Consider the following 24,838-nt stretch of genomic DNA (forward strand, 5'->3'; position numbering starts at 1 on the left):
GGCCCCGGCCACGCCCCCCTCCACCTGGGCCGGGCGCGTGGCTGGCATCGCCGCCGGCGCCGGAAGCAGCACTGCGAGCGCGGGGCAGGTGGGGCCGGGCGCAGGTGAGGCGGCGGCGGGGCACGGGCGGAACCCCCGGGGCCGCGGCGGCGAGGCAGGACCTGGGTGCCTCGTGAGAACCAGAGTGACTTAAAGGGTGCCGGGAGCCTGGGGTGCGGGAAGGGCTCGTTGGCGCAGGAGGGGTCTGGAGGCGTGAGAGGAGGCTGGGGGCACGGGAGGGGCCCGGCTGCAAGATGCCCGTGGGCATGGAGGTGGCCCTGGGGCCTGGGCAGGGCCCGGGGTCCCGGGACAGCATCGGCGGTGTGGGAAGGGGCCGGGCCAGAGTCGGTGTCTTCCCGCCCCCCAGCTGCTGGACGGCCAGTGAGGTCGCGAGCCCCCGGCTATCAGGGCAGGGCCCCCTCCTGTGAGGGCTGATCCGGGGACCCTGAGGGGGGCAGAGGCCAGAGCAAATTTCCAGCGCCCACGTAGGGTCTTCTGGGGGCAGTGGTTCCCCAGGCCTGTCCAGTTTCAGCCAGAAGCAGGACTTGCCCAGGAGGACCAGGCTCACCAAGGCACTCCAGCGATGGTTGGTCACCGCCAGCAAGCACTGGCGCCATCCCTCTCCTGCCTGGGCATGTGGACTTTGGCTGGAGCAACCCTCAGGATCCGAGAAAGGAAAGAGGCAGCCCCCAAGCTGCCTCTCTCTTGTCAGCTGGAGGAGAGCTGAGCATACCCTATCTTGGGCCTTGGGCTAGGCCTGCTGGGTGGAGCCTGCAGTCAGGCTCTTGGCTTTATAGCTCTTGGCACAGGGCGTCCTGGAAACAGAGCTGGGTGGAGGGCATAAAGCAGGTGAGCTGCATCTGGATGGGCCACAGAGCTATCCCCTCAGCGGGGCCTCGTCCTGTGTCGGCTGCCCCCAGAGCCTTAGACAGGTAGCAGTCATGGGTCCAGTGTACCACCCCAGCAGGGGCATCTGGGGTGGGCTTCCAGCAAATGGGAGCCGATGGCCTCAGCCTCATGCCCTTTGATCCTGCAGGTGCAGCCAGTATGTGTGAGCCTCAGGAGTCTGTGCGGATTCTAGTGACGGGGGGCTCCGGGCTGGTGGGAAGAGCGATCCAGCAGGTGGTCGCCAATGGGGCTGGACTGCCTGGAGAAGACTGGGTGTTTGTTTCCTCTAAGGATGCCGACCTCACGTGAGTGGCCGTCCCTGGGCACCCCCACGGGCCCGCCCTGGACTCGGGCTGCGGGCAGGGCCTGTCACTGAGCCTGGTAGCCACGCGTCCTTGCCCCCACCCGCCCGCCATGTGGCTGGCTGGGCCTGGGCGGTGCGGCTCAGCTTCCGGGCAAACATCCCTCCAGCTCTTCCTGGAAGCCCACGCCCTCCTGCCAGCCAGGACCTGCACAGGCCACTTTCCCTTTGGCAGCCCCTGCCATCTGTCCTGCCACGCTTCTGTCCCCGGAGCTCTGCCCTGGGGTGCTAGTGCTTTGGGCCTCCACGGGCTCCTGATGGCCTGGCTTCCCCCAGGGATGCTGCACAGACCCGCGCCCTGTTTGAAAGGGTCAGGCCCACGCATGTCATCCACCTTGCTGCGATGGTAGGGGGCCTGTTCCGGAACATCAAATACAACTTGGACTTCTGGGTAAGTGAGGGGCCACCAAGGTTCCCCAGCTGCTTTTCCACCTCGGGAGGTCCCTAGGGGCCTCCATCCCCACACTTGGTCCGCAGGCAGGGGGGCCTGCAGGTGTTGGGCCTGATAGGAAGAGCCACGCGACTGACTGGCAGGGTGGGCGCTCGGGGTGCGGAGCTGAGGGGCCTCCCCGCCACCTGCTCCCGGGACTGTCAGCAGGTGCAGAGGTGTGCCATCTGGGAATGGGGTGCCTGCCTGCGCCCAGCGAGTATGAATGGCCCGTCCCAGGGCAGCTGGCCTGGCCATCGGGCGCTATCACCCCAGGTCCCTGCATGTCAAGCGGAGCCTCTCTCAGGTGCTCCCCAGACTAGTCCAAGCCCCTGGCCATCTCACCAAATTTCCAGACGGGGTGGTGAGGCTGGCCAAGGCCTCACTGCTATTGGGTAGTACGGCCAACATGGTATCTGGAGTGGGGGGCCCCTCTCCCCAGTAGCGGGAGCCCTGCACCTCCCCTAAGGCTCTTTGGGCCCCCCTGGTCCCCTTCCACCACTGCTTGCCCTCAGCAGAGGTCCTCAGGGCTGGGACCTCTCCTCCAGCACCTTCAAACCCCTAGAGCCTGGGGCCAGTAGGGCCGCCTGATTTAGGGTGGAAGCCCTGCTGTCCGGGAGGGGCAGCCATTTCTGGAAGGTCCCCACAGGGGGCTTCACCTTGTCCAGGGAGCAGTTAGGTCCTGCAGAAGCAGGCCCCGCTGGCGTCAGAGGGGCCAGGGTGTGTTCCCCTTCGTTCCCTGGAGGCCAGGTGAGGGCTGGGGTCCTGGTGGGGCCTGACCTCCTGGTCCCTGCAGAGGGAGAATGTGCACATCAACGACAACGTCCTGCACGCCGCCTTCGAGGGGGGCGCACGCAAGGTGGTGTCCTGCCTGTCCACCTGCATCTTCCCGGACAAGACCACCTACCCCATCGATGAGACCATGGTGAGGCCGGGGCGGGCCTGGGGGCAGGCGGGGTGGGACCTGGGTGGGTGGAGTGGGGGTGGGGGTGCGGCGGGGGCGGGGCCAGCCGCGGCACAGGCTCCTCCCCTCTCCCCGCAGATCCACAATGGGCCGCCGCACAGCAGCAATTTCGGCTACTCCTACGCCAAGAGGATGATCGACGTGCAGAACAGGTGTCCACCCTGCTCCCCACGAGGCCGGCAGGGATGGGGCGGGCCGAGCCCTGGGGGGGCGCCGAGGGTGACCACGGGCGCGAGCCCAGCGGGGGGCTGGCGCGTGGGCAGGCGGAGCCAGCAGCCGGCGCCTCTGCAGGGCCTACTTCCAGCAGCACGGCCGCACCTTCACCGCGGTCATCCCCACCAACGTCTTCGGGCCCCACGACAACTTCAACATCGAGGACGGCCACGTGCTGCCCGGCCTCATCCACAAGGCGCACCTGGCCAAGAGTGAGTGCCCGCCGGGCCGGCCGCGCCCCACGCCGAGGCTCCCGGCCCGCCCTGACCCCCGCCCTGACCCGCCCTCCCGTCTGCAGGCAGCGGCTCGGCCCTGACCGTGTGGGGCTCGGGGAAGCCGCGGAGGCAGTTCATCTACTCGCTGGTAGGCGGGCGCGGGGGTCCCTGTGCGGGGCACGGCCTGAGGCGGCCTGGGCAGGGCAGCAGGCCCTGGCTGGGCCGGGGCTGAGCTGTGCCCCCTGGGCTGGGCAGCGGTGTGGATTCCAGCCGGGGCCTTTGCGGGAAGGGCCCTGTGTGCCCCCCTGGCGGCGACTTGTGATCTCTGGCCTGGCCTCTCTGCCCTGCAGGACTTGGCCCGGCTCTTTATTTGGGTCCTGCGGGAGTACGATGAGGTGGAGCCCATCATCCTGTCAGGTGGGCCCCTGCCTTTCACCCTGCCGCGGCGAGGCAGCTCCTCTGTCCTGAGAGCTGGGGGGGCGAAGGGAGGCTGCGGCAGGCCAGGGGGAGGAGCCTGAGCGGACCGTGTCCCCACAGTGGGTGAGGAGGACGAGGTGTCCATCCGGGAGGCAGCCGAGGCAGTGGTGGAGGCCATGGACTTCCGCGGGGAGGTCACCGTATCCTTGGCTGGGGCCCGAGGCGGCGCGTGGAGACCGCGGGGCTGGGTGGGAGGAGGCCCCGGCAGGGGCGGGGAGGCTGTGCCTTGTGCTGTGGCCTTGACCAGGCGCCCAGTTTGATACCACCAAGTCAGACGGGCAGTTTAAGAAGACGGCCAGCAACGGCAAGCTGCGGGCCTACCTGCCGGACTTCCGCTTCACGCCCTTCAAGCAGGGTGAGGCGCTGTCCCTCCTCCTGCCCCTGCCCCTGCCCGCCCTGGGCTCTGGCCGCGGGAGGGGGGACGCCTGTGGGTTCGGGCTCCCGCCGGCCGCGCAGAGGCAGCGCACGGGGTGACCCGCCCGCCTCCCGCAGCCGTGAAGGAGACCTGCGCCTGGTTCACCGACAACTACGAGCAGGCTCGGAAGTGAAGCGGGCGGCGGCCCCTCGTGCCTGGCTCGGAGTCAGGGTGTGGCCGGCCGCCTGGCCGAGGGCGCCCGGCACGGGACCGCCGGTCCTCCTCAGGGAGGCCGCGCAGCCAGGCAGGCACCACACGGTCCACCACCAGCGCCCTGAGCGTGTTCACTGCACCCCCGCAGCTAATAAAGCGCTTTCCTGCAGGCCCGCCTGGACCCCCGCCGCGGCCGGCACTGCCTCCTAGGCAGACGCCCGTGTCTTCACTCTGATTGCCCGGCCCTGGGCGCTACTGGGGGGCAGCGAGAGGACGGTGTGCGACCACAGGGAGGGCGGGCCACGCTGTCAGTGGTGGGGGGACAGCAGGGCCACCTGCCGCAGCCCCGGCTGGTGTCCACACAGCCGCACACAGTTCTGGGTAGCCAGAGCACCCTGGGGACCTGGGTGCCCCGCCCCCACCCCCATGATGCTGGGAACAAGGTCTGGGTTTGGACAGGCTGCGTGGGCACAAAGGTGGACCCGAGGGGAGGGTGCTGATGGGGTGGCTCAGGCTTCCTGGGACCCCAGGAGAGAACCGGGGCCTGGCCTTGCCCCTCATCTCCTGAGCCCCTGGGCTGTCGCTTGGGTCATGGGGTCAGGCCTGCCCTTGTGACAGTAAGAAGTAGCACCCAGGAGGGCCTGCCAGCCTGCTGGGCAAGGAGGTGACCACGTGGGCCTCCCATTCTCATCAGTAGATAGGCCCCTTGCCAGTCAGCCCGTGCTGCACGCAGGAGTGCCAGCTGCAGTGTTCCTGGCCAGAGCCCACCAGACTGCCCCCCAGCCTCGGTCCCACTGCTAGCCGCCTCCCCTGGGGGGTCCTCTGCCATTTCACCTGGTGGCCCCCACCTTCCCCTCCCTTGTCTGCATGGCTGGAGACGGTGGTCTCCCCAGATCCTGGCGTCTCCACTCGCCGGTCACTGCCCCTTTCTCTCGGCCCTGGCCCTGGCCCTGGCCGCTGCCCTCGGTGCCCCGCCTTTAGGTCTCCCTTGAGGTGTCCTCCTGGCACCTGCCTGTGCAGGCTTGTCTGGAATAGCGGTGCCCCCGCTCCCAGCATGCCCCTGGCGCCAGTCCTTAGTGAGTGGAAACTGCCCAAAGTGAGGGTTCAGGGAGGGGTAATAGGTTCACCCCCAAATAGGAGCTGGGGCCAGCCAGGTGAGGATGGTGGGGAGGAGGCTGGCCCTGAGCAGAGTCTGGGCGCAGCTGCCGGGACTGTGGTCGTGTGGCGCCCCCTCCCCGGTGCGGCGCCCATCCCTGCCCAGAGCTGGCCCCCGCTGCAGGTGCGGAGTGGACCGATGGGGGCCTTAATGTAGCGGAGAAGCTGAGGAAGCGTCGCTGTGGAGAAAACAAAGTCTCTTCAGGACGCAGCCCTCGGCTGGGTGGGCAGTGAAGCGCGCCCCGTGTGGCAGTTCACAGGCATCCCCACCCTCTCCCTGGGGGCATGAGAGGTGGTCCGTGAGGCAGACCAAGATGGCCAGGCCTCCGCTGGGCACCCCGCCTCAGGATGCCTCCTGCCTCCTGGGCCAGTCCCTGCGAGGTGGCAAAAGCCAGCACCCACGTGGACGGGAGGGACAGCTCCAGCAGCACGGCCGGCGCTCTGAGAACCTGCTTCTCGCCGGGAGGGTCGGCCTGCGGCTGGCGGCCCCCGGCCCCGGCCCCGGCCCCGGCCCGCCCGCCGCCTCCCCTCAGGGCCGCCCAGCCTGCGCGCCCCGGCGAGCGGGCCGACCGCGGGGCCAGCCTGGCATCGGGGCCACCCGGGACCGCGCCTGCGGCTGGCGCTGCCGACCTGCCCCCCGGGAGCCGGGACGTGCCCGCGCGCTGGGGCCGCGGCCGGGGCGGGGCGTGCGGGCCCGGAGGCCGCCGTGCGGCGGCGCCCATTGGCGGGGCGGGCCGGGGCGGGGCGGGGCGGGGCGGGCCGGGCGGGCCGGGGCGGGCCGGGGCGGGCCGGGGCGGGCCGGGCGCAGGCGGCGCGATGGCGGCGGACGGGCGCGCGCAGCTGCGCGTGGGCTTCGTGGGCGCGGGCCGCATGGCGGAGGCCATCGCGCACGGCCTCGTCCGAGCAGGTGGGGCGCGGGCGGGCCCGGGCTTCGTCCCGGAGGGGCCGTCTGCCCGCGGGCGGGGGGCGCGCGGGGCCCCGCTCCTGCCGGCGTCCGCGGCCCTTTGTTTCCACGGACGCCTCCCCGCGGGCCCGGCGCCAGCCCCGGCTTCCCGCGCCCGCCCGGCCCGCCGCTCCGCGGGGGCCCGCGGCCGCGCGCTGTGGGCCTGTGGGCCGGGCACCTGCGTCTCCGCGTCGCAGGGCGTCTGGCCCCGGCGTCTGGCCTCAGGGAGTGAGGGGCAGCGCCCTGGCGGGGAGCGGGTCTCGCCCACCCGCGCGCGGCTCCTCTCGTGCAGGCGAAGGGGCCGTTTTCTGCCGCGGCCTGAGCCCGCGGGGCCAGAAAGGCGTTTACCGGGAGGCAACCGAGCGCGCCACCTGCGCCCGAGGCCGCGCCGCAGGGTCACGGCCGCCACGGGAGCGCGAGCGAGCCGGGCCCAGCGTGCAGGCCCGCCCGGACGGCTCGGGCTGTGAGTTGCACCCACGCCTCCCGCACTCCCAGGTGCTGCCACCCCACCCACACCTAACCTGTGCGCCCGCCTGCCCTTGCAGCCTCACCTGCCGGGAGGCGCTCGCTGCCCTCTGCGGGCGCCCCCTCCCCCGCTTCCCAGCCTAGGAGCTGGCCAGCTCCTGCCCCGGCTCCAGCAGAGCAGGTGCCAGTGACTCCACAGCAGGCTGGGCGCGACCTGACCACCTCGGGGGGCGCCCACTGGGCACTTGGGTTCTCCAGGAGCCTCAGGCTGGCCAGGGGCTAGGACGGCGGTGCCGCCTCACCGCCTTCTGCCTTTCTGCTCTCCAGGCAAGGTGGAGGCTCAGCGGGTGCTGGCCAGCGCGCCCTCGGACCGGAACCTCTGCCGTTTCCGGGTGAGCTGGACCAGCTTCTGGGAGTGGGGGCGCTTCCCAGGGTCCCCACCCCTCCCCAGGTCCTGGGCCTGGAGAGCGAGGCTTATTTGGCTTGGAGACTGGCTGGGCCAGGGAGTGGGGTCAAAGGCCAGAACTCAAGGTTGTGGAGGGCTGGGCAGAGTGAGTGTGCGGCCCAGGTGTGTGTACGTGTGTACCCGTGCGGGGCGGAACAGGACAGTCCTGGGCACTCACTAGGGTGGCCGGTCTTTCGGGTGTTTGTGCAGTGCAGGGTGGGTCCTGAGCCATAGTCTGAGTGAGTGGGGGTGCCGAGGCATTGGCCTTGGAAGGCACCCAGGGGTGCCAGGCAGCACCAGCAGGCTGGTGGCCGGAGCAGCACCCTCACGCGGCCGGTATGGTGTCCGCAGGCCCTGGGCTGTCAGACCACCCACTCCAACCAGGAGGTGCTGCGCAGCTGCACGCTGGTCTTCCTGGCCACCAAGCCCCACGTCCTGCCGTCCGTCCTGGTGGAGGTGGCCCCCGTGGTCACCGACAAGCATGTCTTGGTGTCTGTGGCTGCCGGGGTCTCTCTGAGCACCCTGGAGGAGGTGAGTGGTCCTTGCAGGTGAGGTGGGGGCTGAGTCCCTGATGCCAACTTCCTGCCCCAGGCTAGCCCTTCCATGCACCAGGACGGGTGGACAGGTGGTGGGCAGCCCCGGCGTCCAACACAGGCGGCCGGGGCGGCGGTCCAGTCCTCCCACTAGGCCTGGGAAGCAGCCCAGAGAGCCTGCGGCTAGCGGGGATGAGCTCATGGACGCCAGCCTCTCTCTGAACAGCTGCTGCCCCCCACTGCGCGGGTCATCCGGGTTTCGCCCAACCTGCCCTGCGTGGTGCAGGAGGGGGCTGTGGTGATGGCGCGGGGCCGCAACGTGGGGAGCAGCGAGGCCGAGCTTTTGCGGACCCTGCTGGAGGCTTGTGGGCAGTGCGAGGAGGTGCCTGAGGCCCAGGTGGATGTCCACACTGGCCTCAGCGGCAGCGGCGTAGCCTTCGTGAGTGCTGTCTGGCCCCCTGCCCCCACACCCACCCTTGCTCCCACTGTTGCCCCTCCGGTCCCTGGACCTCCTGCCTTCTGGGCTTGGGACTGGCCCAGGCCTTGCCCTGTGTCCCCTCGCGCCGCACCCACTCCTGTGTCCACGCCGGGTCCAGGCTGGCTCCACATGGGGCAGCCGGGCCCTGACACTGCCCCACACAGGTGTGTGCCTTCTCGGAGGCCCTGGCTGAGGGCGCCATCAAGATGGGCATGCCCAGTGGCCTGGCACACCGCATCGCGGCCCAGACGCTGCTGGTGAGTGGGCGGGTCTCGGGCATGGGCAAGGGGCCTGCGAGAGGCCCGTGTCCTTGAGGTGATGGGAAGGAAGGACAGCAGGCCATGGACACCTGGCTGAGCTGCACAGTCACTGCCCCTGTGTCCCCTCAGGGCACGGCCAAGATGCTGCTGCAGAGCGGACAGCACCCGGCCCAGCTGCGCACCGACGTGTGCACCCCGGGTGGCACCACCATTCACGGGCTGCATGCCCTGGAGCGCGGCGGCCTGCGGGCAGCCACCATGAGCGCCGTGGAGGCGGCCACCTACCGCGCCAGGGAGCTGAGCGGAAAGTAGCCCAGGCCGGACGCTGAGAACAGAGACGCGCCATGCCCGCATCCCCCGCCCCGCCCACTGTCCCCCACAGGGCACACGGCTGGCAGCCTCACTCAGCAGCTCCCCCTGGCCACCTAGGGCAGGAGGCTTTGTGGTCAGTGCTGCTGATCGGGTGCCTCTCGCCCTCTGCTGCCCAAGCACCTACAGCTGGACCCCATCAGCGTCGGGGCATAGGGGACAGACGCAGCTGCCTGGGCCCACCCCTCAGGAAGCTGGGGGTCGCCCACAGGCAGGACAGCTTGGCTGAGAAGCCACACCTGTGAGGGGCGGGTGGCAGTGGAGGTGTCTGGTCTCTGGCCCCAGGAGAGGCTCCTGGGCACTCCCCTGGATGCACCAGCCAGAAGGGCCGCAGTTGGGCCTTCCCGCAGTTCCCCAGTCCCAAGACTGCAGGGGTGTGGGGGTGAAGCCCAGATAGCTCCCTGGCAGGCCCAGCCACGCCCCCTCCACCGCCCCCAACTCCCTGGGGGCCCTTCTCCTGCCTCCCTGCCCCAGCCCACTGCCCCTGCCCCGCCCCCTTTCCACTTTCCTTCCCAGCCGCTGGACTCCCCTGGCAGCCCCTGTGGGGGAATAAACACTGACCCCCAGCTTGGTGACTGACAGTGCGCCGGAGGCCCACTGAGTGCCCAGCGGCCCAGTGCGCAGACAGGTGCTCGCGGCTGCAGGGCAGGGGTGTGGAGGGGTTGCTAGTCTGGCTGGGCAGGTCTCCCCCACCCGCCGCCGGCTGAGCCACTGGGCAGCCCTCAGCAGGGACACGGGGTTCAGCACACCTGCCTCCGGGGCTGCTGGGGTGCAGGAGGGTGTCCCAGCCATTGGCTGCGGGTGCTGCAGTGCCCGGTGTGCGCCCAGCGAGAAGCTGCTGTACAGAATAGCCCCTGCCCCTCCCACTGCTCAGCCCGGCACCGTGGCTCCAGCCTGGAGCAGCGGACTCCGGACAGGGCAGCTGAGCTCCGCCCCGCCCGGGCAGCGTGAAGGCCCCGCTGGCCTGCCAAGCCGTCCCTCCCCCAGGGACTCGCCCGGGAGTCAAGTGTCACCAGGGGCCAGACATGCCCAAAAGCCCACCCCTGGCTTGTGGGAGCCCCGGCCTGTCCCCACCCCTGGTGTTGGGGTCCCTTTCCAAGTACACAGCCCCCTTGGGGGAGGCTCCTCTCCACACACAGCCCCCGCCAGGTCCCTGGGCAGGCCTCGAGGCCCCTCTCAGCGTCTCTCCTCTAGTCTCGGGGATGGATCAGGGCCAGGGACGCCCGCCTATGCCCGAGGGTGGCCTCTCCACACGTCTGGGCAGGGGCCAGGCGGGCCGCGGTGACCAGGAGCTCCCAGCCGGGGAGCCCCGGGCGTCCATCGGCGGGAGAGGCGGACGGCTGAGCCCGAGCTCTGCTGAGCCCGCACCACCGAAGGCTCCCGCAGCGGTGCGGGCCGGGCAGGGCCGGCGGGGGGAGCTGTGGGCTGCCGCTGGGGCCTGACGGGCCAGCCGTGCCTCTGGCTCCCCCCACGCCTTCTCCGAGCTCTTGTGTCTGGGAGGTGTCAGCTCCCCCTGGACTAGGCTGTTTCGCGAAAGAGTTTCTGTTCCTGGAAGTGCACAGAACCTCCCTGGGCTGCCTCCCCCAGGGCCTCGACGCCCCGCCCGTGAGTTCGCCCATCTGTCGCCCCCACAGGCTGGACCACTAGCAGAACACAGGGACAGGCGAGGATAGGGGAGCGCCGGAGCAGCCCGGACACGTAGGGTGGGCAGCCGCGGGCTGCCCAAGCCAGCAGGCAGTGGCTCCCCGCCCTGTTCGCGCAGGAGGACAGGCCGGTCCTGTCCAAGCAGCTTGGCCCGGAGCCTCGTCTGACTGCGGGGAGCCCCGGGCAGGCCCGCTCTTCCAGGTGGGGCCTTTGGCAGCAGCAGTGCCCGGGAGGACCGGGGGTCTCGGCCTCAGAGCCCGGCATGACTCTGATCGTGAGCCGTGTAGAGATACAGGTCCTTCCTCTTCCAAACGGTGCCACCTGAAGCTGGCTGCTGGGGCCGCCCCCCCCCCGGCTGTGCAGGAGGCGGAGGGGGCACTAAGGCACTGCGGTGCCCCGGGCCCAGGAATGTGGCCAGAGTGGGCTGGAGGAGCCCAGCAGCCGTTCCGTCGCTGATAAACCACCAGGGCCCAAGTCCAGGCACTCAACAACCCCGTGGAATGAGAGAGCTGTTCAGAATGGAATTTTCTAAAGGAAAATTTTTAAAAATCCGAGTGGAGCAGAAATGTACACTGCTGGCTGCACGGGCAGGAGCCACAGGTGCTGGGTCACCCACAGACACCCCGACACACCCCAGGCCCCTCTGGAGAGCGGCTGTAAAAACTGACTTGGCGCGCTTCCCCGGAGAGCGGCGGCGCGGGGACTACAGCTGCCAGGGCCCTGGCTGGGCTGTCCAGTGCAAATGAGGGCTGCAGCCTGCCAGCAGGGCGGGACACGGCCTTCACTCTGGGGGGTGCAGGGCTGCACCGGCCGGCTGGCCGGATAACAACACCCCCCACAAAGGCACTCGCCCCCCGGGGAGGAGGAGCAGGAGGACCCTTCTCCGACGGGCCCTCCAAGTCAGGCTGGCCTGGACCTCTGCAGCCCGAGCCATGAGGAGAGGCCAAGCCCTCCCCGCAAGTGCAACAGCAGAGGTGGCGGAGGGGCGGGCTCGGTCACACCCCATCGTCGGGGATGGCCAGGGAGGGCCCGACGCCCCCCAGCCTGCGGGCCATGCTGATCAGTGAGCGCAGCTGCACCAGCTTCAGAGGCCCCACCTCCCGGGGGTCCTGGCTCTCCAGCCACCGCAGAGCGGTCTCCAGGCCCCGCACGGCCTCCTCCGCGGTGGGCACAGGAGCCCCACACTGGTCAACAGCCTCTTCCTCCTCCGCTACCCCCTCGATGGAGGCCGGGCCGGCTGGAGGTGGAGGGGCAGCAGGGGCCAGCGCGTGGGGCCGGCGGGGGCCGCCCTCTTCCCTGCCGCCGTGGGGCAGCCCCCCGTCGTCGTCCAGGTGCAGCCACTCGGCCACCTCCTCGGGCGCCAGGCGCTGGTAGGCCAGGGCTGCCAGGTGTGTGAGGTCGCTGAGCATCCTGCTGTGCTCTGCCGCCTCCTCCGCCTGGCCAGCCGGCTGGCCAACACAGTCCTCGGCCCGGCGGGGCTCGAAGGCCGCCCGCAGACCCAGCAGCCAGCAGCGCTCGATGCTGCCCGCCTGCACCAGGTCCCAGGAGAGGCCGGCCAGGTGCAGCATGTCCTTGAGCATGAAGCTGCGCATGAAGTCCAGCGGGGAGCCCCCAGCGCAGGACACGGCCAGCCGCAGCAGCTCCCGCTTGTACAGCTGCTTGAAGGCAGCCACCACGCCCTGCTCCAGCGGGGCCGGGATGTGCGGCCGGCTGCTGCCCTTGGACAGGAACAGCACCCGCACGGCCCCGTCAGGCGTCTGCAGCTCCTCCGGGGCGCCCAGGGGCTCAGGGCGACACCACCTGGGGGTCTCCTCGCTCTCCTCCAGGGCTGGCATCCTGGCGGCCAGGCTGGGGCAGGGTGGGTGGGCCACCAGCAGGACAGCCTTCTGCTGCAGGCAGCTGCGCCGCAGGTAGCGCCGGACGCCTGGGACGAACTCCTCGAAGAACCAGCCCCGCAGTAGCGGGCGGCTGAGCCAGGCATCAGGGCTGTAGCGGTAGGAGGCCGGGAACTTGTCCTGGTTGTGGTGGCGCAGGCTGGGTGGGTCCGGCAGCTGTCCAATGACCAGCGGCTTCAGCTTGTGGCTGCCGGTGAGGTTGGCGGCCAGCAGCACCGTCACCCGGTCCCCCCGCCAGCGCGGGCGGCAGCCCCCGGGGGCCGCGGTGCCCAGGGGCGCCGTGTGCTCGGGGAGCAGCTTCCAGTAGAGGCCGGTGACGTTGGCGTTGTAGATCTGCTCGTCTCCGTAGCCGCCCTCGGCCGGCGCCGCCGGCGCTCGGGCTTGCTCAGGGGAGGCGCCGGCGCCCCCGGCCTGCGCGGGCTCCTGCTTGACGGGCGGGCCGGCGGCGGGGCCCGCGGCCAGGGGCTCGGCCTCGCCGTAGATGCGCTGGCTGGAGATGCCGTGGCGCTTCTGCCAGCGCCAGAACCAGCCGTGGCTGGCCTTGAAGGTGCACTCGGGCCCGTAGATCTGGCGCGCGAAGGCCTCGGCCTGCGCCTGGATGAGCGGCCCGGACAGCGGCACGCCGTGGCGGCGCAGCGCCAGGAACCAGGCGTACACGGCGCGGTCCACCTCCTCCTCGTTGGCCAGCCGCATCTTCTTGCGCCGCGTGCCCACCTCGCCGCCCAGCTGCTGCAGGAACCAGCGCAGCTTGGGCTCGTCCTTGAGCCAGCCGCGCAGCGTGCCGCCGGGCACGCCGAAGTCGCGGCACACGCTGGCCTGCCGCTCGCCGCGCCGCACGCGCTCGATGGCCCGCAGCTTGTCCTCGATGGCGTAGGCCTTGCGCAGGGCCATCTTCGCGGCCACGCGGGGCCGCGGCGCGGGGGGCGGCGCGCGCGCGGCCGGGCCCGGGCCGGGCGCGGGGGGCCGCGGCGGCTCGGCGGGGCGCGCGGGCGGGGGGCGGCGGCCGCGGTGCGGGGCCGGGCCGGCCGGGGGGCCCGCGGGGTGCATGGCGGCGGGGGCGGCGGCGGGGGCGCGGGCGCCATACGCGCGACGGGCCGGGCGCGCGGGGCGGGGCCGGGGGCGGGGCCGGCCGCGGCCCACCCCTTTGTCTCGCCGCCCGGCGGCGCAGGCGCCCCGCGTCACCCAGGCGGGCCGGCCGCCAGCCCCGCCCCCCGCGTCACCCAGGCGGGCCGGCCGCCAGCCCCGCCCCTCGCGTCACCCAGGCGGGCCGGCCGCCAGCCCCGCCCCTCGCGTCACCCAGGCGGGCCGGCCGCCAGCCCCGCCCCCCACGTCACCCAGGCGTGCCGGCCGTCAGCCCCGCCCCCCGCGTCACCCAGGCGTGCCGGCCGCCAGCCCCGCCCCCTCCGACGAGTCCACGGGCCGCGCCGCGGGGGGGTCGCCGGGCTGCGCCGCGGCGGCGGGCGGTTCGCTGCGCCCTTGCGGGGGGACGGCCCGGGCGGGCGCCCGCGGGGCCGTGCGGGTGCGCCCGCAGGGTCGTCGCGCTGAGGGCCTCGCGGCCGGGCGAGGCGAGCGGGCGAGCCGCTGCCCCCGCGACCCCCGCAGGCGACGCGTGGTCGCGCCCGGCGCTTCATTTCCCGTGCGCGGCGCGCGCCGGCCTCCCTTTCCGCAGCCGCCCGCGCCGCCCGGCCCCGCCGCCGCGTCCTCGCCAGCGCGTGAGTACCGGGCCCGCCCCGGAGCCGCGCCCGCCCCTCCGCGCGCCAGGGCCCGGGCGCCAGTACCGCCTGCCGCCACGCCGGGGGTCGGGGCCGGGGGCGCGCCCCGGGCGGGCGCGGGGGGGCGGGGCCACGTGGCCGGCCGCGCCGGGCTTCGGGGCCCGCCTGCCGCCCCGCCCTCGCCCGGCCCGCCGCGCTGGCCCCTCGGCCCTGGCGGGGGCCGGCCCTGCAGCGCGCCCTCCTGCCCGGCACGGGTTTGCTGAGCACCTGCGCCCAGGGGCCCGGCGCGACCCGGGGGCACCGCAGCGGGCCGGAATGAGTGGCGCGGGCGCTCGGAAGCAGCGCCCGGGGTCCTCCCGGGAACGGGGTCCTCCCGGGAACGGGGTCCTTCTGGGAACGGGGTCTTGAGCGCGGCGGTCGGCCGAGGCGACGTGGATGCCGGTGTCTGAAGGGGCTGCGCCTGAGAAGGGACGCTAGCGGGCGCGGCAGGGGCTTTGGAGCCACGTGGAAGACTCGGAGGCTGCACTGCGGGGCTTCCAGGAGAGGGTCTCCCAATTTGGGGGTGTGCCTCCATGACACCTTGTAACCCCTTTGAGGGAGGAGCCTGGCCTGGGGCAAGAGAGGGGCGTCCTCTTGCTTGAGGCTCTGAAAGATCCTTGGGCACTGACCTGCGTCCTGAGCCCCCACACCCAGCTCTGTGGCTGTCTCCTGGGCAGGTATCCCCAGAACAGGCCTTCCTGGAGCCCCTGGGAACTGGCTTCCGTCCCACTGCTGTGGGGCGCTCTCTGGCCAGGCCACCGTCCCTTCACGGGGGGTGTGGCAGGGTGTCCTGTGGCAGCCAGGGCTATGGCTGAGCGGGCACCCCACTGCTCTCGCTGCCAGGGCGCTGCTGGGCCTCGGTCCCTCCACCGGGGGCTGGTGAAGGTGGGTGTCGGTTCTGCTTCTGGGAGCAGGTGAGGTCCAGCTTCCACACAAGCCGCCTGATGGACGGGGTCGCTGTGGACGACAGTACCCTGAAGGTGACGCTCCTGCGAAGCCTGCTGGAGTCCCTCGGGCGTTGCTGTCCTCTGGCGCTAGGCAGGAGGTGCGGGCCTGAGCTTTCCCCAGCCTTGGCCCCAGGCCCACTTTTCAGTGACGCTCACTTCAGTGTTGCAAGTGAGTGACACAGCAGGACACTGACACGAGGCTGGGGTGGACACCGGCGCCAGGCCAGCCCCTGCAGCTTCTCCGCTCCTGCCCAGCTGCACGCCTGGCGTGCACAGGAGGGTCAGGCCATGGGGGCGGCTCACTGGTAGCCAGGGCTTGTGTTGGGGAACCTGCAACCCAGGGGAGTGACCTGCACGACCAGTGTGGGCCTCAAGGTGCAGGGATCCCTTTCTGTAGGGGTGGGGCTAAATGCCTGGGAGCCAATAGGGAATCGTCTCAATAGGAATATGGGAGTGTGGAGTGTCCCCCCAGAGACAGACTAGGGATCTAGCGCCCTGAGTTGCCCCAGGCACACCTGGGCACCAAGGGAAGTGGAGCTGGCCTGGCTGGACACACCTGAACTGGCCCAGCCAGCAGCCTGGGGCTGTGCGTGGCAGTGGTGGGGGTGTGGCAGAGACTGCTGTGCTGCTCCAGGCCTCAGGGCTGTGAGGGTGGAGCTGGGGAGGCCTGGCTGGCCTTGAGTGCCCAGGCCTATGGGGTGCCCTCCTGGGCTGCAGCCCCCAGGCTTTGCCAGAGGCCTTGGGGTGTGGGCTGCACTGGGTTGGGCCACTCTCCACAGGATCACCTGCTGGGATGGCTACCTTCCCACGGGACCTGGTGCTGGGCAGAGTGTGGCCCTGCTGGGGCCTCCAGATCTTGGCCTGCAAGTGTGGCAGCCCCCCATTGGCGAGGTCTCTGTGTGCTCCACAGCCGGGCTGGGCCTCGGTGCAGTGGAAGGCAAGCAGCCGCAGCCGCTCGGCTCCTGGGTGGGGACAGGGAGCAGCGGGGCAGGCAGTTCCCCATGGGCAGTGGCTCTCTTGGACGCCTGGCCTTTCTGTCCAGCGGGTGGCACCAGGCCAGAGCCCCCTGCCCTCCCTTGCCGCATCCCTTGGGTGCTGTCCTCCGCCCCATGCCACTTCTCACGGGAGGCTTCCCCGGCGGGGCCTGTGGTGTCTGCGGAGCCCCCTTGCCTGGAGGCTCGCACTTGGAGTCTGCCGGGCCTGCTGTGTGCCCAGCCTCTGGTCAGCAACATGAGGGCCAGCGCCTGTAAGCGAGCAGCCCGTGGCCTCCTGGCCTCCCCAGCGGGGGCGTGGGGGGTGGCCTCCTAAGCTCCAGGTGCCATGGGTCCGGCCCAGGGTGAGCTGTGTCCCTGAGCACCCCCTTGGGGCACCTCCGGCCTGGACTCGGGGGCCTTCAGCTGCTGAGACCCCGGTGCTGCCCTGTCCACAGTGCCCGGCCCTCGTCCAGCAGCCCCAGCCGGGTGCGTGGGAAGGCACCCTGGCAGGCTCGTGTGGGAGCAGGGGAGGGTGCTGCTCCCCTGGGGCCTGCCTGGCCCCCAGGCAGCTGGTGCCTCCTGGGACTTCGGGGTGGGGCTCTGGGGCGCTCCTCTGCCCCCTCACCAAACTCGCTCCACCTCTCCGCGGCCAGCCGCCTCTGGGAGCCCTCCAGCCTGCGAGGGCCGCCTGCCTGCGCCTCTAACCATGCTGCTTTCTCTTCACGCTGTCCTAGGACACTAACACTGAAGTAAGTACTCGCGCCCTTCCCTGGCCGCGGCCCGGCCCCCTCCCAGGAGGCTGGCTCTGGTCTCGTCCCAGGGGCCATGGGTCGCACACGGTGCTTCCCTGGGTGAGCCGGTCACCCTGGTGCCTGCCGCCCTGCCTGAGGGCAGATGCTTGGCCACCGGAGCCTGGGCTGACGTGGGGCGGAGACCAAGTGCCTGAGGCCAGGGGTGTTCTGGCTGGGCCCAGCCCTGTCCCCCTGTTCTGGAGCCAGAGGTGCCCTGGAGCAGAGGTGCCCCGCCCGGGCCCGCTGCCGCCGGGACAGTGGGTGATGTCACAGTGGCCCGCCCGCCCGTGTGCCCGGCCGCTGGGCGGAGAAGCGCGGCGCTGGCCGGGGGGCCTGGCGTGGCCTGTGCCCTGGCGTGGCCTGTGCCCTGGGCCCCTTGTCCCGGCTCCCCCCACCCTGTGGCATGTGCCTGTAGCGGCCTTGGTGGACCCTCGAGTACAACGGGAGACCCCCCCCGAGCCCCGCGGGCGCTGGCCTTGGTTGACACCGCCGCGGGGTAACGAGTGGGGCGCTGGTTTTCCTGTGGGGGTGTTAAGAAAGGGTTACGGTCGTACCCGAGGGGCTGCGGGCAGGGCTCCCCTAGAAACCGCTGGGGCGGGGGCTGTGTCCATGTGGGGGCTGGGACGCGGGGCGTCCTGAGGGTTGTCATTTGGCTCATTGCCCTGCTTTAGGGCACAGGCTCTGAGCCGGCCTGTGACCGGGCAGGAGCCATGGACCAGGTCCCCAAGCGTGGCCTCAGGGCCCTGGCTGCTGCCCCACTCCCTCACCCGTTGTCACAGAGGGGTTCTGGCTCACGCCCCGGGCTCTGGCGCAGACCAGAGCAGCCACGTGGGTGCAGGCCCCCCGGGAACCACGGGCTCCTCCCGCGGCAGCAGCAGCGTCCTTCCTGCCCCCCCCCCCCGTGTGCCCGGGGTCTCCCCAGCTGCCCGCTGAGAAGCTGGCCGGTTTCTCAGGGCTTGGGAGGGGCAGGGGCATGGCCGACTGAGGAGCGGGCATCCTCGGGGACAGCCAGTGGGGTCAGCCCAGACGCAGGCCGGCTGGCTGCACCGACCTCACGTTTCCATAGGCGCGCGTCCCGCACGGCCCCACCCTGCGCGAGGGGTGGCTGCGCTGCCGGAGGCTCGGGAAGGGCCGAGAGGCACGTGGGTGCGGCCTGGCGCCGTCCGCGCGCATTGGAGTCTGGCTCCCTGCATGTTGCCTCTTGGCGCCCCCACCGGGAGCGGCTCCCACCCCAGCATGTTAGTGGGGGGCCGGGCCCCGGCCCTGCGCGGCCCCCGGTGTTGCAACTGCCTTCTTGTGCTTGCTTTCTAACGCTGTGCGAAGATGAGGAGCGGGAAGGCCGCCTGCGCCCTGGGGACCGTCTGGGAGGCCGAGCAGAAGGACGGGGACGCCGAGCGGCGTGTCTACGAGCACCAGGCCGCGCAGGCCACTGCCCAGCAGCCCCCGGCAGGGGCGCCAGCCGAGGACGGGCCCCGCCGGCAGGGCGCCGAGGAGGCAGAGGCCCCGGGCGGCGGCAGGAGCGGGCCCGGGAAGGGCCGGGCCGGGAGGAAGCCCCTGCAGAAGAAGAGGAAGCGCTCCCCGCGGGGCGGGCTGGGCCGGGCGGACCTGGCCCTCGTGGGTCTCTCGGCCGACCACATCTGGCTGGACAAGCCACTCTTCGACCGGGCGGAGCGCTCCTACCGCCAGAGGCTGGCGGACGCGGCTGCCCAGACTGCCTGGCCGCCTGCCCTGGCCCCCCGGAGCCCCTGCACCCACGGAAGCCAGGTGGCTTGCCACCACGTGACCTGGGGCATCTGGGTCAACAAGCCTGCCTTCGACCAGGCCGAGCGGGCCTTCGTGGAGTGGTCACAGGCCCTGCTGCTGGCTGCGGAGGGGGCCAGGCGGCAGGAGCTGCCCAACACAGGCCAGCCGGCCTCTGCCCCCGGCCCGGCCCTCGCCTGCCTGCCCAGCCCTCCCCCCAACGGCCAGCCCCCACGCGGCAGCCTGCAGGCGCTGGTGCGGGAGGTGTGGCTGGAGAAGCCGCGGTACGACTCGGCCGAGAGGGGCTTCTACGAGGCCCTGTTTGACGGCCACCCCCCCGGGAAGGTCCGCCTGCAGGAGCGTGCTGGCCAGGCCGAGGGCGCCCGGCGGGGCCGCAGAGAACGGCGGGGCCGCAACGCCGTGGGAGGCAAACGGGCCGGGCTGCGGCGGGCAGATGGCGAGGCACCCCCTGCCCTGCCCTGCTGGTACTTCCTGCACCGGGACGCCGAGGCTCCCTGGCTGAGCAAGCCCGCCTACGACAGCGCCGAGCACCGCCACCACGCCGCCGAGGCCCTGCGGCTGGCCTGGCGGCTCGAGGCTGCCTCCCTGGCCCAGCGCCCGGGGGCCCGGCCTGGTCCAGCTGTGCCCAGCCTGAGACCCAAGTAGGAGACACTTGGGGGGGGTGGGCCCCTCGCACCCCACCCTGAGGGGCCCTGAGATGCGTGGACCCGCCGAGCAGGAAGGGTGGGCAGTCACTGTGGGAGCGCGTGGCCTTCAGGTCACCCCTGGGCTGCGCGGGCCCTGCTCTGCAGGGCGGGAAGGGGTCAGGCAGGGCTGAACCTGCCCCGTGTGCCGCCCCATCGGGACTGGGCAGCTCCCAGAGTGCCCTGGAAGTCCCATCTGCCCGCCCACCTGGTCACCTCTTCCCTCCTCGGAGGTAAGGTGGGTGTCCGGAGGCGGGCCGAGTATGCGGGTGTTGAGGGAGACTGGCCTCCAGCCTGGGGCCAGGCGTGGTGGTGCCCCAGGCGGGGCGGGGTGCTGGAGGGAGGCTGGGTGTGGCAGTGGCCGGTGCTCTGGCTGCAGGCCAGCCGGCATTTGGAGTCTCCCCTAGGCCTGGAGCCTGGAGGGAGCCCCCAGCTCCCCGTGAGGTGTGGATTTGCTGGTTCGATGGGACGTGGCCTTGGTGTGGGGCAGGCCATGGAATTGCAGCGTGGCGGGGGCCCGCAGCTGCTGGGGTAGCCGTGGCAAGTCACTGGACCCGGCCCACTTGTCACCAAGTGGGACACGTGGGGCCCCGGGTCCTTGGCTCAGAATGGGGGGTGCATCGCTTCTGTTACTGTTGGAGAGGGCCTAGACCCGTGGGGGAGGGCGTGGACCTCGGCGCAGCGGGGGATACGGAACTGTGAGTGTCCTGTGGCCTCAGGACATGAGGCCCATCAGGTCTCCGGTCTGCGAAGGCTCTCGTCACGAGCACCACGCGCTGTCCGCCCCAGAGCCTGGGTGGAGTGGCCATCCCGCCCCGTGGCTCTCAGCGGCGGTCAGCGGGGCGCTGGGTCTCCCGCCCTCTTCCGTGGTCTGGGGTGTAGACTGGGGGGTAGATTCAGCTCGGCACAGGTGTGCGGCTGCCGGAGGGGGGCCCTAGGGAGCCAGTGGTCTTGGAGACCGCCCTGGGGGGGGGAAATCCCCCGGACCCTGTGCAGAGGGACCCCGGCCACGCTGAGCCTCCCTTCTCTCAGCAGGAAAATGGCCACGAACTTCCTCATGCACGAGAAGGTCTGGTTCGACAAGTTCAAGTACGACGACGCGGAGAGGAGGTTCTACGAGCAGATGGACGGACCTGCGGGCGCCTCGGCTCGCCAGGTAGGGGCGTGGGGCGGGGTCTGTGTGCCCGGCCGCCATCTCGGCGGCCACCCTCTGCCGAGCCCGGCGCAGCCCTTCCACTGTCCGCGCCGCGCCTCTTTTTTTTCAATTGAATTTTTTTTAATGAAAAAGACCGGCTCTTTCTGCACTGCCTGCAGGAGAACGGCGCCAGCGTCATCCTCCGGGACATCGCCAGAGCCAGAGAGAACATCCAGAAGTCCCTGGCCGGAGTGAGTACCGCGGCCGGCCCGCGGCGCTCCTCCTGTCCACCCGGTGGCCGGCCCTGGCCCTGGCCTGAACCCAGGCCCCGCCAGGCCTCCGCCCGCCGCCCCGCAGACCCGGGGCGCTGGCTGCGAGGACGCGCGGGGGCTCTGTGTTCCGCCGCCCTCGCCCTCCCCGGCTCACCGCGTCCCCGGCCTGTCTTGACTCTGCAGGCCGGGAGGTGGGGCTCAGGCAGCCGCGTCCTCCCCCACCCTCCAGAGCAGTCGGCCTCGCGCTGCCTCTCAACGCAGGGCGCTGTCCCGGCCTCGCTGGCCATGTGTCCCGGGGCTGGCCTCCCCAGAGGCACTAAGGGGTCTGCCGCCCTTGGTCTCCAGGGTCCCGAACCCCCCCTTGCTGGCCGCGCACAGCAGCTCGTGCCGCGGCTGGGGGCGGCTGGTCTCCCACGTGCTGGGCTGCCCGGGCCTCATGCCCCTCGTGGGCACCACTCCCACGGAGGCCCGACTGACAGCTCCTGCCAGGGCGAGCAGCAGGCGGGCGAGGGGTGGAGCTGCTGCCCCAGCCCCGCGCACAGCGGCCAAGTCCCCGGTGGCCCGGACGGCTCCTCGGGAGCGGCCCTGCTGGTGGGGCTGCCGTGCCGGGCGCCTATGTCTGAGCGCCCTTGGGCTGGCCGGGCTGGCCGGACTGGCCTCGTGGCCAAGCTGCAGTGGCGCTGTGGCGGTGTCCCTGGGAGCCTCGCGAGAGCCCAGCCCCTAGACGGCCCTGGCGGGGTGTGCGGGGGCCCCAGGTGCAGGCTGAGAAGCCCGGGCCTCGCTCCATGGTCCTGCCCCCATCGGAGGGCCGCTGGCTGCACCCTCCCGGGTGCTGCTCCCCGGGCTCCGGAGCTGAGCCCACGACCCTCATCAGTTACCCCGGGGGTTGACCGCTGCTTCCCTCCCCTTGTGCGCTGACTCTCTGGGGCCACACCCATCTCGGGGCCGCTCACTCCTGGCTCCCCACGCCTGCCAAGGCCGCGTGGCTCACGCCCCCTCCAGATGCCGCCGCGCCCCGCCCCCCCCAGCACACCTTCTGGGACAAGGCCAGGGTGTCCTGTCTCCACGTAGCAGCTGTCCCCGGCTGTCCAGCTCTTGACACACAGTGCCGAGCTCCATGTCCACGCTCCCTGCCTTGCCTGCATGGGCCCCGGGGCAGGCGCCCGTGTGGCCCCTTGGCCTGTGGGTGCCTCCCCGTGGCTCTGGCCTTGGCAGGGACACCTTTGGGCTCCTGCCGCCCCCGCCAGCCCCACCTGCCTTCCCACCTGCGCCTCGCTGGGCCCCGTGTCCAGGCCACGCAGACCCGGGCAGGGTGTCTGGCCGTCCTCGGCCCCGGTCTGGGGGCGGAGAGGTGTGGTGCCGGGGTTTGGGGACTAGACTCACCACCACTCTGGAGCCCGTGGACTGGATTGGGCAGTTGGTGCCCAGGTCCTTGCCGGAGCCTGGGCATCCAGGGTGTGGTGCGAGCAGGGCCGGTGCCTCGGTGGTCTCTGGTCAAGGCTGCCTCGAGCGTCCAGCATCCTGTGGGAAACCACACGCTACGAGGGTGCTTTCCGGGTCCCTTTCTGGGGTGCTGGCCTGAACTCAGGGCCCAACGGCCCCCAGGCAGGTGTGGCCCCAGCCCTGTCCTGGATGAGGCGGGGCAGATTCCAGGAAGGCAGTGGCCGCCGTGCCCTGAGGGTGGGAGCTGCTGTCTCTGGGGCAGCAGGGCTGGGAGAGGAGCCCTGGCCCCAGCGTCCCTGCCGGCCGTCTCTGCATGGGCAGTGCTGGCTCTGCCTTGCCCGCGGGGCCGGGGGCTGGCAGCCTGGTATGCTCTCTGGGCACCAGTGGGAGCGCCAGGGTGGGGTGTGGGGTCCCTGGAGGGAGGCGCGCTGTGAGGTGCAGCCCACTTTTGGAGCGCGGCATCCCGGTGGCGGGGGGGGGGGGGGCGCCCTGGACAGCGCTGCTGGGTCAAAGGGCAGCTTCCCCTTTGGGTGGAGGCGGAGGTGGCTGGCAACCAGCCTGGTGAGCGAGAGGGCAGACCTGGTGCTGCTGCCACACACGCCGTGCCGCCCCCGCCGACCTCACCCGCTCTCCCCTCCCATTTTCAGCTCCAGGTGGCGCTGTCCAGCCCCCCTGAGGCCCCAGGCCGGGCCGCCCCAGGGACTGTAAGTCCTCCGCTTGCCCTCCCCCCAGGCGCCGCAGCCGAGTCAGAACTCTGTGCCGGTTGCTTCTTGCTTGGCTGAGGCCTGGAGGGGGTCTGTGCAGCCTTCCCCAAGACTGCCCTGCAGGCCTGGCGCTGTAGGACCCGCCCCTGGGGCAGCCGTAGGCCGGCTGGCGGCAGCCTCTGCTTCCGAGTGGCTGTGAAGGGGCTGGGCCAGGCTGGATGCGGCCCTCATGCCCCCCTTCCTTGCAGGGCGCCGGCCCCGGGGCCTCCAGTGGGCCTGGCGGGGACCACGCCGAGCTGGCTGTGCGCGTCGCCAGCCTGGAAGTGGAGAACCAGGGCCTGCGAGGCGGTGAGGCCCTGGGCGGCCCTGGCCTGGGTGGGTCCCCTGGCCTGGGTGGGCCCTCCCTGCCTGACTCTTGCCCCCGTGCCCCCAGTGGTGCAGGACCTGCAGCGGGCCGTCGCCAAGCTGGAGGCCCGGCTGAGCGCGCTGGAGAAGAGCTCACCTGCCCACCGGGCCACCGCGCCGCAGACCCAGGTGAGCCGCGGGCCGGGGCTGCGCGGGGCCCAGGGCCTGGCCGCCCGGGCCTCACCTCCCTCTCCCACGTCAGCACGTGTCCCCCATGCGCCAAGTGGAGCCCCCCGCCAGGAAGGCGGCCACGGCCACGGAGGATGACGAGGATGACGAGATAGACCTGTTCGGCAGCGACGAGGAGGAGGACAAGGAGGCTGCGCGGCTGCGGGAGGAGCGGCTGCGCCAGTACGCCGAGAAGAAGGCCAAGAAGCCCGCGCTGGTGGCCAAGTCCTCCATCCTCCTGGACGTCAAGCCTGTGAGTGGGGGGGCCGGGGGGCGGCGGGGGGTGGCCCCTGGGCCCGGGGCCTGAGCCGCTCTCCCACCCGCAGTGGGATGACGAGACGGACATGGCCCAGCTGGAGGCCTGCGTGCGCTCCGTGCGGCTGGACGGGCTGACCTGGGGTGGCTCCAAGCTGGTGCCCGTGGGCTACGGCATCCGCAAGCTGCAGATCCAGTGCGTGGTGGAGGACGACAAGGTGGGCACGGACCTGCTGGAGGAGGAGATCACCAAGTTTGAGGAGCACGTGAGTGGCGGCTGGGGGTGCGCAGGGGCGGGGCTGGGGGGCCAGGCGAGCGCATGCTCTGACTCCCCGCCCCTCCCTCCGCAGGTGCAGAGCGTGGACATAGCGGCTTTCAACAAGATCTGAGCGCGGCCCGGTGGGGGGGGCCTGCAGCCATTAAAGACAGATTCTGCCTCCTCCCGGCTCCTGTCCTGTCTGGGCCCCGGCGGGCGGATGGGCGGCACCACCCAAACTCGGCCTGGCCCCCACCGGCCTGCATCTCCCTGGGCTCATGGGCCTGTTACTCCAGCCCTGGGGCCCCAGAGGCACGGCCAGGCCTGCCCGTCAGCCTGTCCACGGCCTCCCCGTGGCTGTGGCCTGGCAACGCTGGCCTCTCTCCCCTCTCTGCTGGCCTTTGGCCTGGGTGTCCAGGTGGGGCTGGGCAGCACGTGCACAGGTGGCATCAGCCTGCCAGCTCCTCCCTGCTGAGCCGTCCAGGACTCCAGTGCCGCCCGGGGCTGTCCTGGGGGAGCGGCTGCAGTCCCTGCCCAGGCTGGTCCTGCGTGGGGCCCGTGGGCTGCCTCCCTGCCCCAGCCCCTGGCAGCAGCTGGGAGCCCGTGGGCCCTCTGCCCACTTGGCCAGCACAGCTGTTGACAGCCCCGCTCAGGAGAAAGGGCGTGGGCTGCACGGACACCGGTGGGAGCAGGTGGCTGCCAGTGGCCTTTCGTTTGGGGGACTCGGGGCCGGAACGTTTGGGCGTCCGCTGGTGGAGGGCAAAAAGGCCCCCTCAGCCCTGCAGGGGTGCCGGCTGCCCCCCAGGGCCAGAGGTGGGGCCGTGGGCGGCAGGGGCTCCGGGTGGGGCAGGGGCAAAGTTTCGCTGGACCAGGAGTTGCCGCGGCCTCCCCTCCACCCCTGCGCGGGTTCCAGGCGCGGCAGCCTGGCCAGAGCCCGCGGGTGCCCGAAGGGGC

The 24,838-nt window shown here is 71.7% G+C and overlaps 4 protein-coding genes across 9 annotated transcripts; 3 read left to right on the forward strand and 1 right to left on the reverse strand.

Annotated features, from left to right (window-relative positions):
- Positions 1 to 1,086: 1,086 nt before the first annotated feature.
- On the forward strand, positions 1,087 to 4,340 carry GFUS (GDP-L-fucose synthase; the record flags this gene model as incomplete). Of its 2 annotated transcripts, XM_084230424.1 has the most annotated exons (10): positions 1,087 to 1,232; positions 1,565 to 1,679; positions 2,512 to 2,640; positions 2,758 to 2,831; positions 2,971 to 3,104; positions 3,191 to 3,255; positions 3,458 to 3,524; positions 3,645 to 3,724; positions 3,840 to 3,939; positions 4,077 to 4,340. In XM_084230424.1, 10 exons carry the CDS (start codon positions 1,087 to 1,089, stop codon positions 4,130 to 4,132), a joined length of 966 nt encoding a protein of 321 aa, XP_084086550.1. In that variant the 3' UTR covers positions 4,133 to 4,340. The 2 variants fall into 2 exon arrangements, with proteins under 2 accessions (XP_084086550.1, XP_084086551.1); XM_084230425.1 differs by lacking the exon at positions 2,758 to 2,831 and having other exon boundaries at positions 3,195 to 3,255.
- A 1,783-nt stretch (positions 4,341 to 6,123) lies between these two features.
- Positions 6,124 to 9,336, forward strand: PYCR3 (pyrroline-5-carboxylate reductase 3; the record flags this gene model as incomplete). The annotated part of the gene is made up of 6 exons (XM_084229280.1): positions 6,124 to 6,214; positions 7,043 to 7,107; positions 7,512 to 7,691; positions 7,920 to 8,132; positions 8,336 to 8,428; positions 8,561 to 9,336. The coding sequence occupies 6 exons, from the start codon at positions 6,124 to 6,126 to the stop codon at positions 8,741 to 8,743; spliced, it is 825 nt and encodes a 274-aa protein (XP_084085406.1). The 3' UTR covers positions 8,744 to 9,336.
- A 2,103-nt stretch (positions 9,337 to 11,439) lies between these two features.
- On the reverse strand, positions 11,440 to 13,230 carry TIGD5 (tigger transposable element derived 5; the record flags this gene model as incomplete). The annotated part of the gene is made up of 1 exon (XM_084229661.1): positions 11,440 to 13,230. The coding sequence occupies one exon, from the start codon at positions 13,228 to 13,230 to the stop codon at positions 11,440 to 11,442; it is 1,791 nt and encodes a 596-aa protein (XP_084085787.1).
- Positions 13,231 to 14,010: 780 nt separating this feature from the next.
- On the forward strand, positions 14,011 to 24,131 carry EEF1D (eukaryotic translation elongation factor 1 delta). 5 transcript variants are annotated; one of them, XM_084229826.1, is made up of 9 exons: positions 14,011 to 14,051; positions 20,282 to 20,402; positions 20,561 to 20,632; positions 22,744 to 22,800; positions 23,049 to 23,148; positions 23,234 to 23,334; positions 23,408 to 23,626; positions 23,700 to 23,894; positions 23,979 to 24,131. In XM_084229826.1, the coding sequence occupies exons 2-9, from the start codon at positions 20,286 to 20,288 to the stop codon at positions 24,015 to 24,017; spliced, it is 900 nt and encodes a 299-aa protein (XP_084085952.1). In that variant the 5' UTR covers positions 14,011 to 14,051; positions 20,282 to 20,285; the 3' UTR covers positions 24,018 to 24,131. The 5 variants fall into 5 exon arrangements, with proteins under 5 accessions (XP_084085952.1, XP_084085955.1, XP_084085953.1 ...); XM_084229827.1 differs by having other exon boundaries at positions 14,017 to 14,051; positions 20,279 to 20,402; XM_084229828.1 differs by lacking the exon at positions 14,011 to 14,051 and adding an exon at positions 19,131 to 19,204.
- Positions 24,132 to 24,838: the final 707 nt, after the last annotated feature.

This window comes from Talpa europaea (assembly GCF_964194135.1).
Source record: "Talpa europaea genome assembly, chromosome: 3".
Taxonomy (NCBI): domain Eukaryota; kingdom Metazoa; phylum Chordata; class Mammalia; order Eulipotyphla; family Talpidae; genus Talpa; species Talpa europaea.

Coding starts and splice junctions, on each gene's coding strand:
- EEF1D (XM_084229825.1), top strand. CDS start 18,126: ATGAGGAGCGGGAAGGCCGCCTGCGCCCTGGGGACCGTCTGGGAGGCC. Junction 23,149..23,233: donor GAACCAGGGCCTGCGAGGCG/GTGAGGCCCTGG, acceptor CCGTGCCCCCAG/TGGTGCAGGACCTGCAGCGG. Junction 23,627..23,699: donor TCCTCCTGGACGTCAAGCCT/GTGAGTGGGGGG, acceptor TCCCACCCGCAG/TGGGATGACGAGACGGACAT.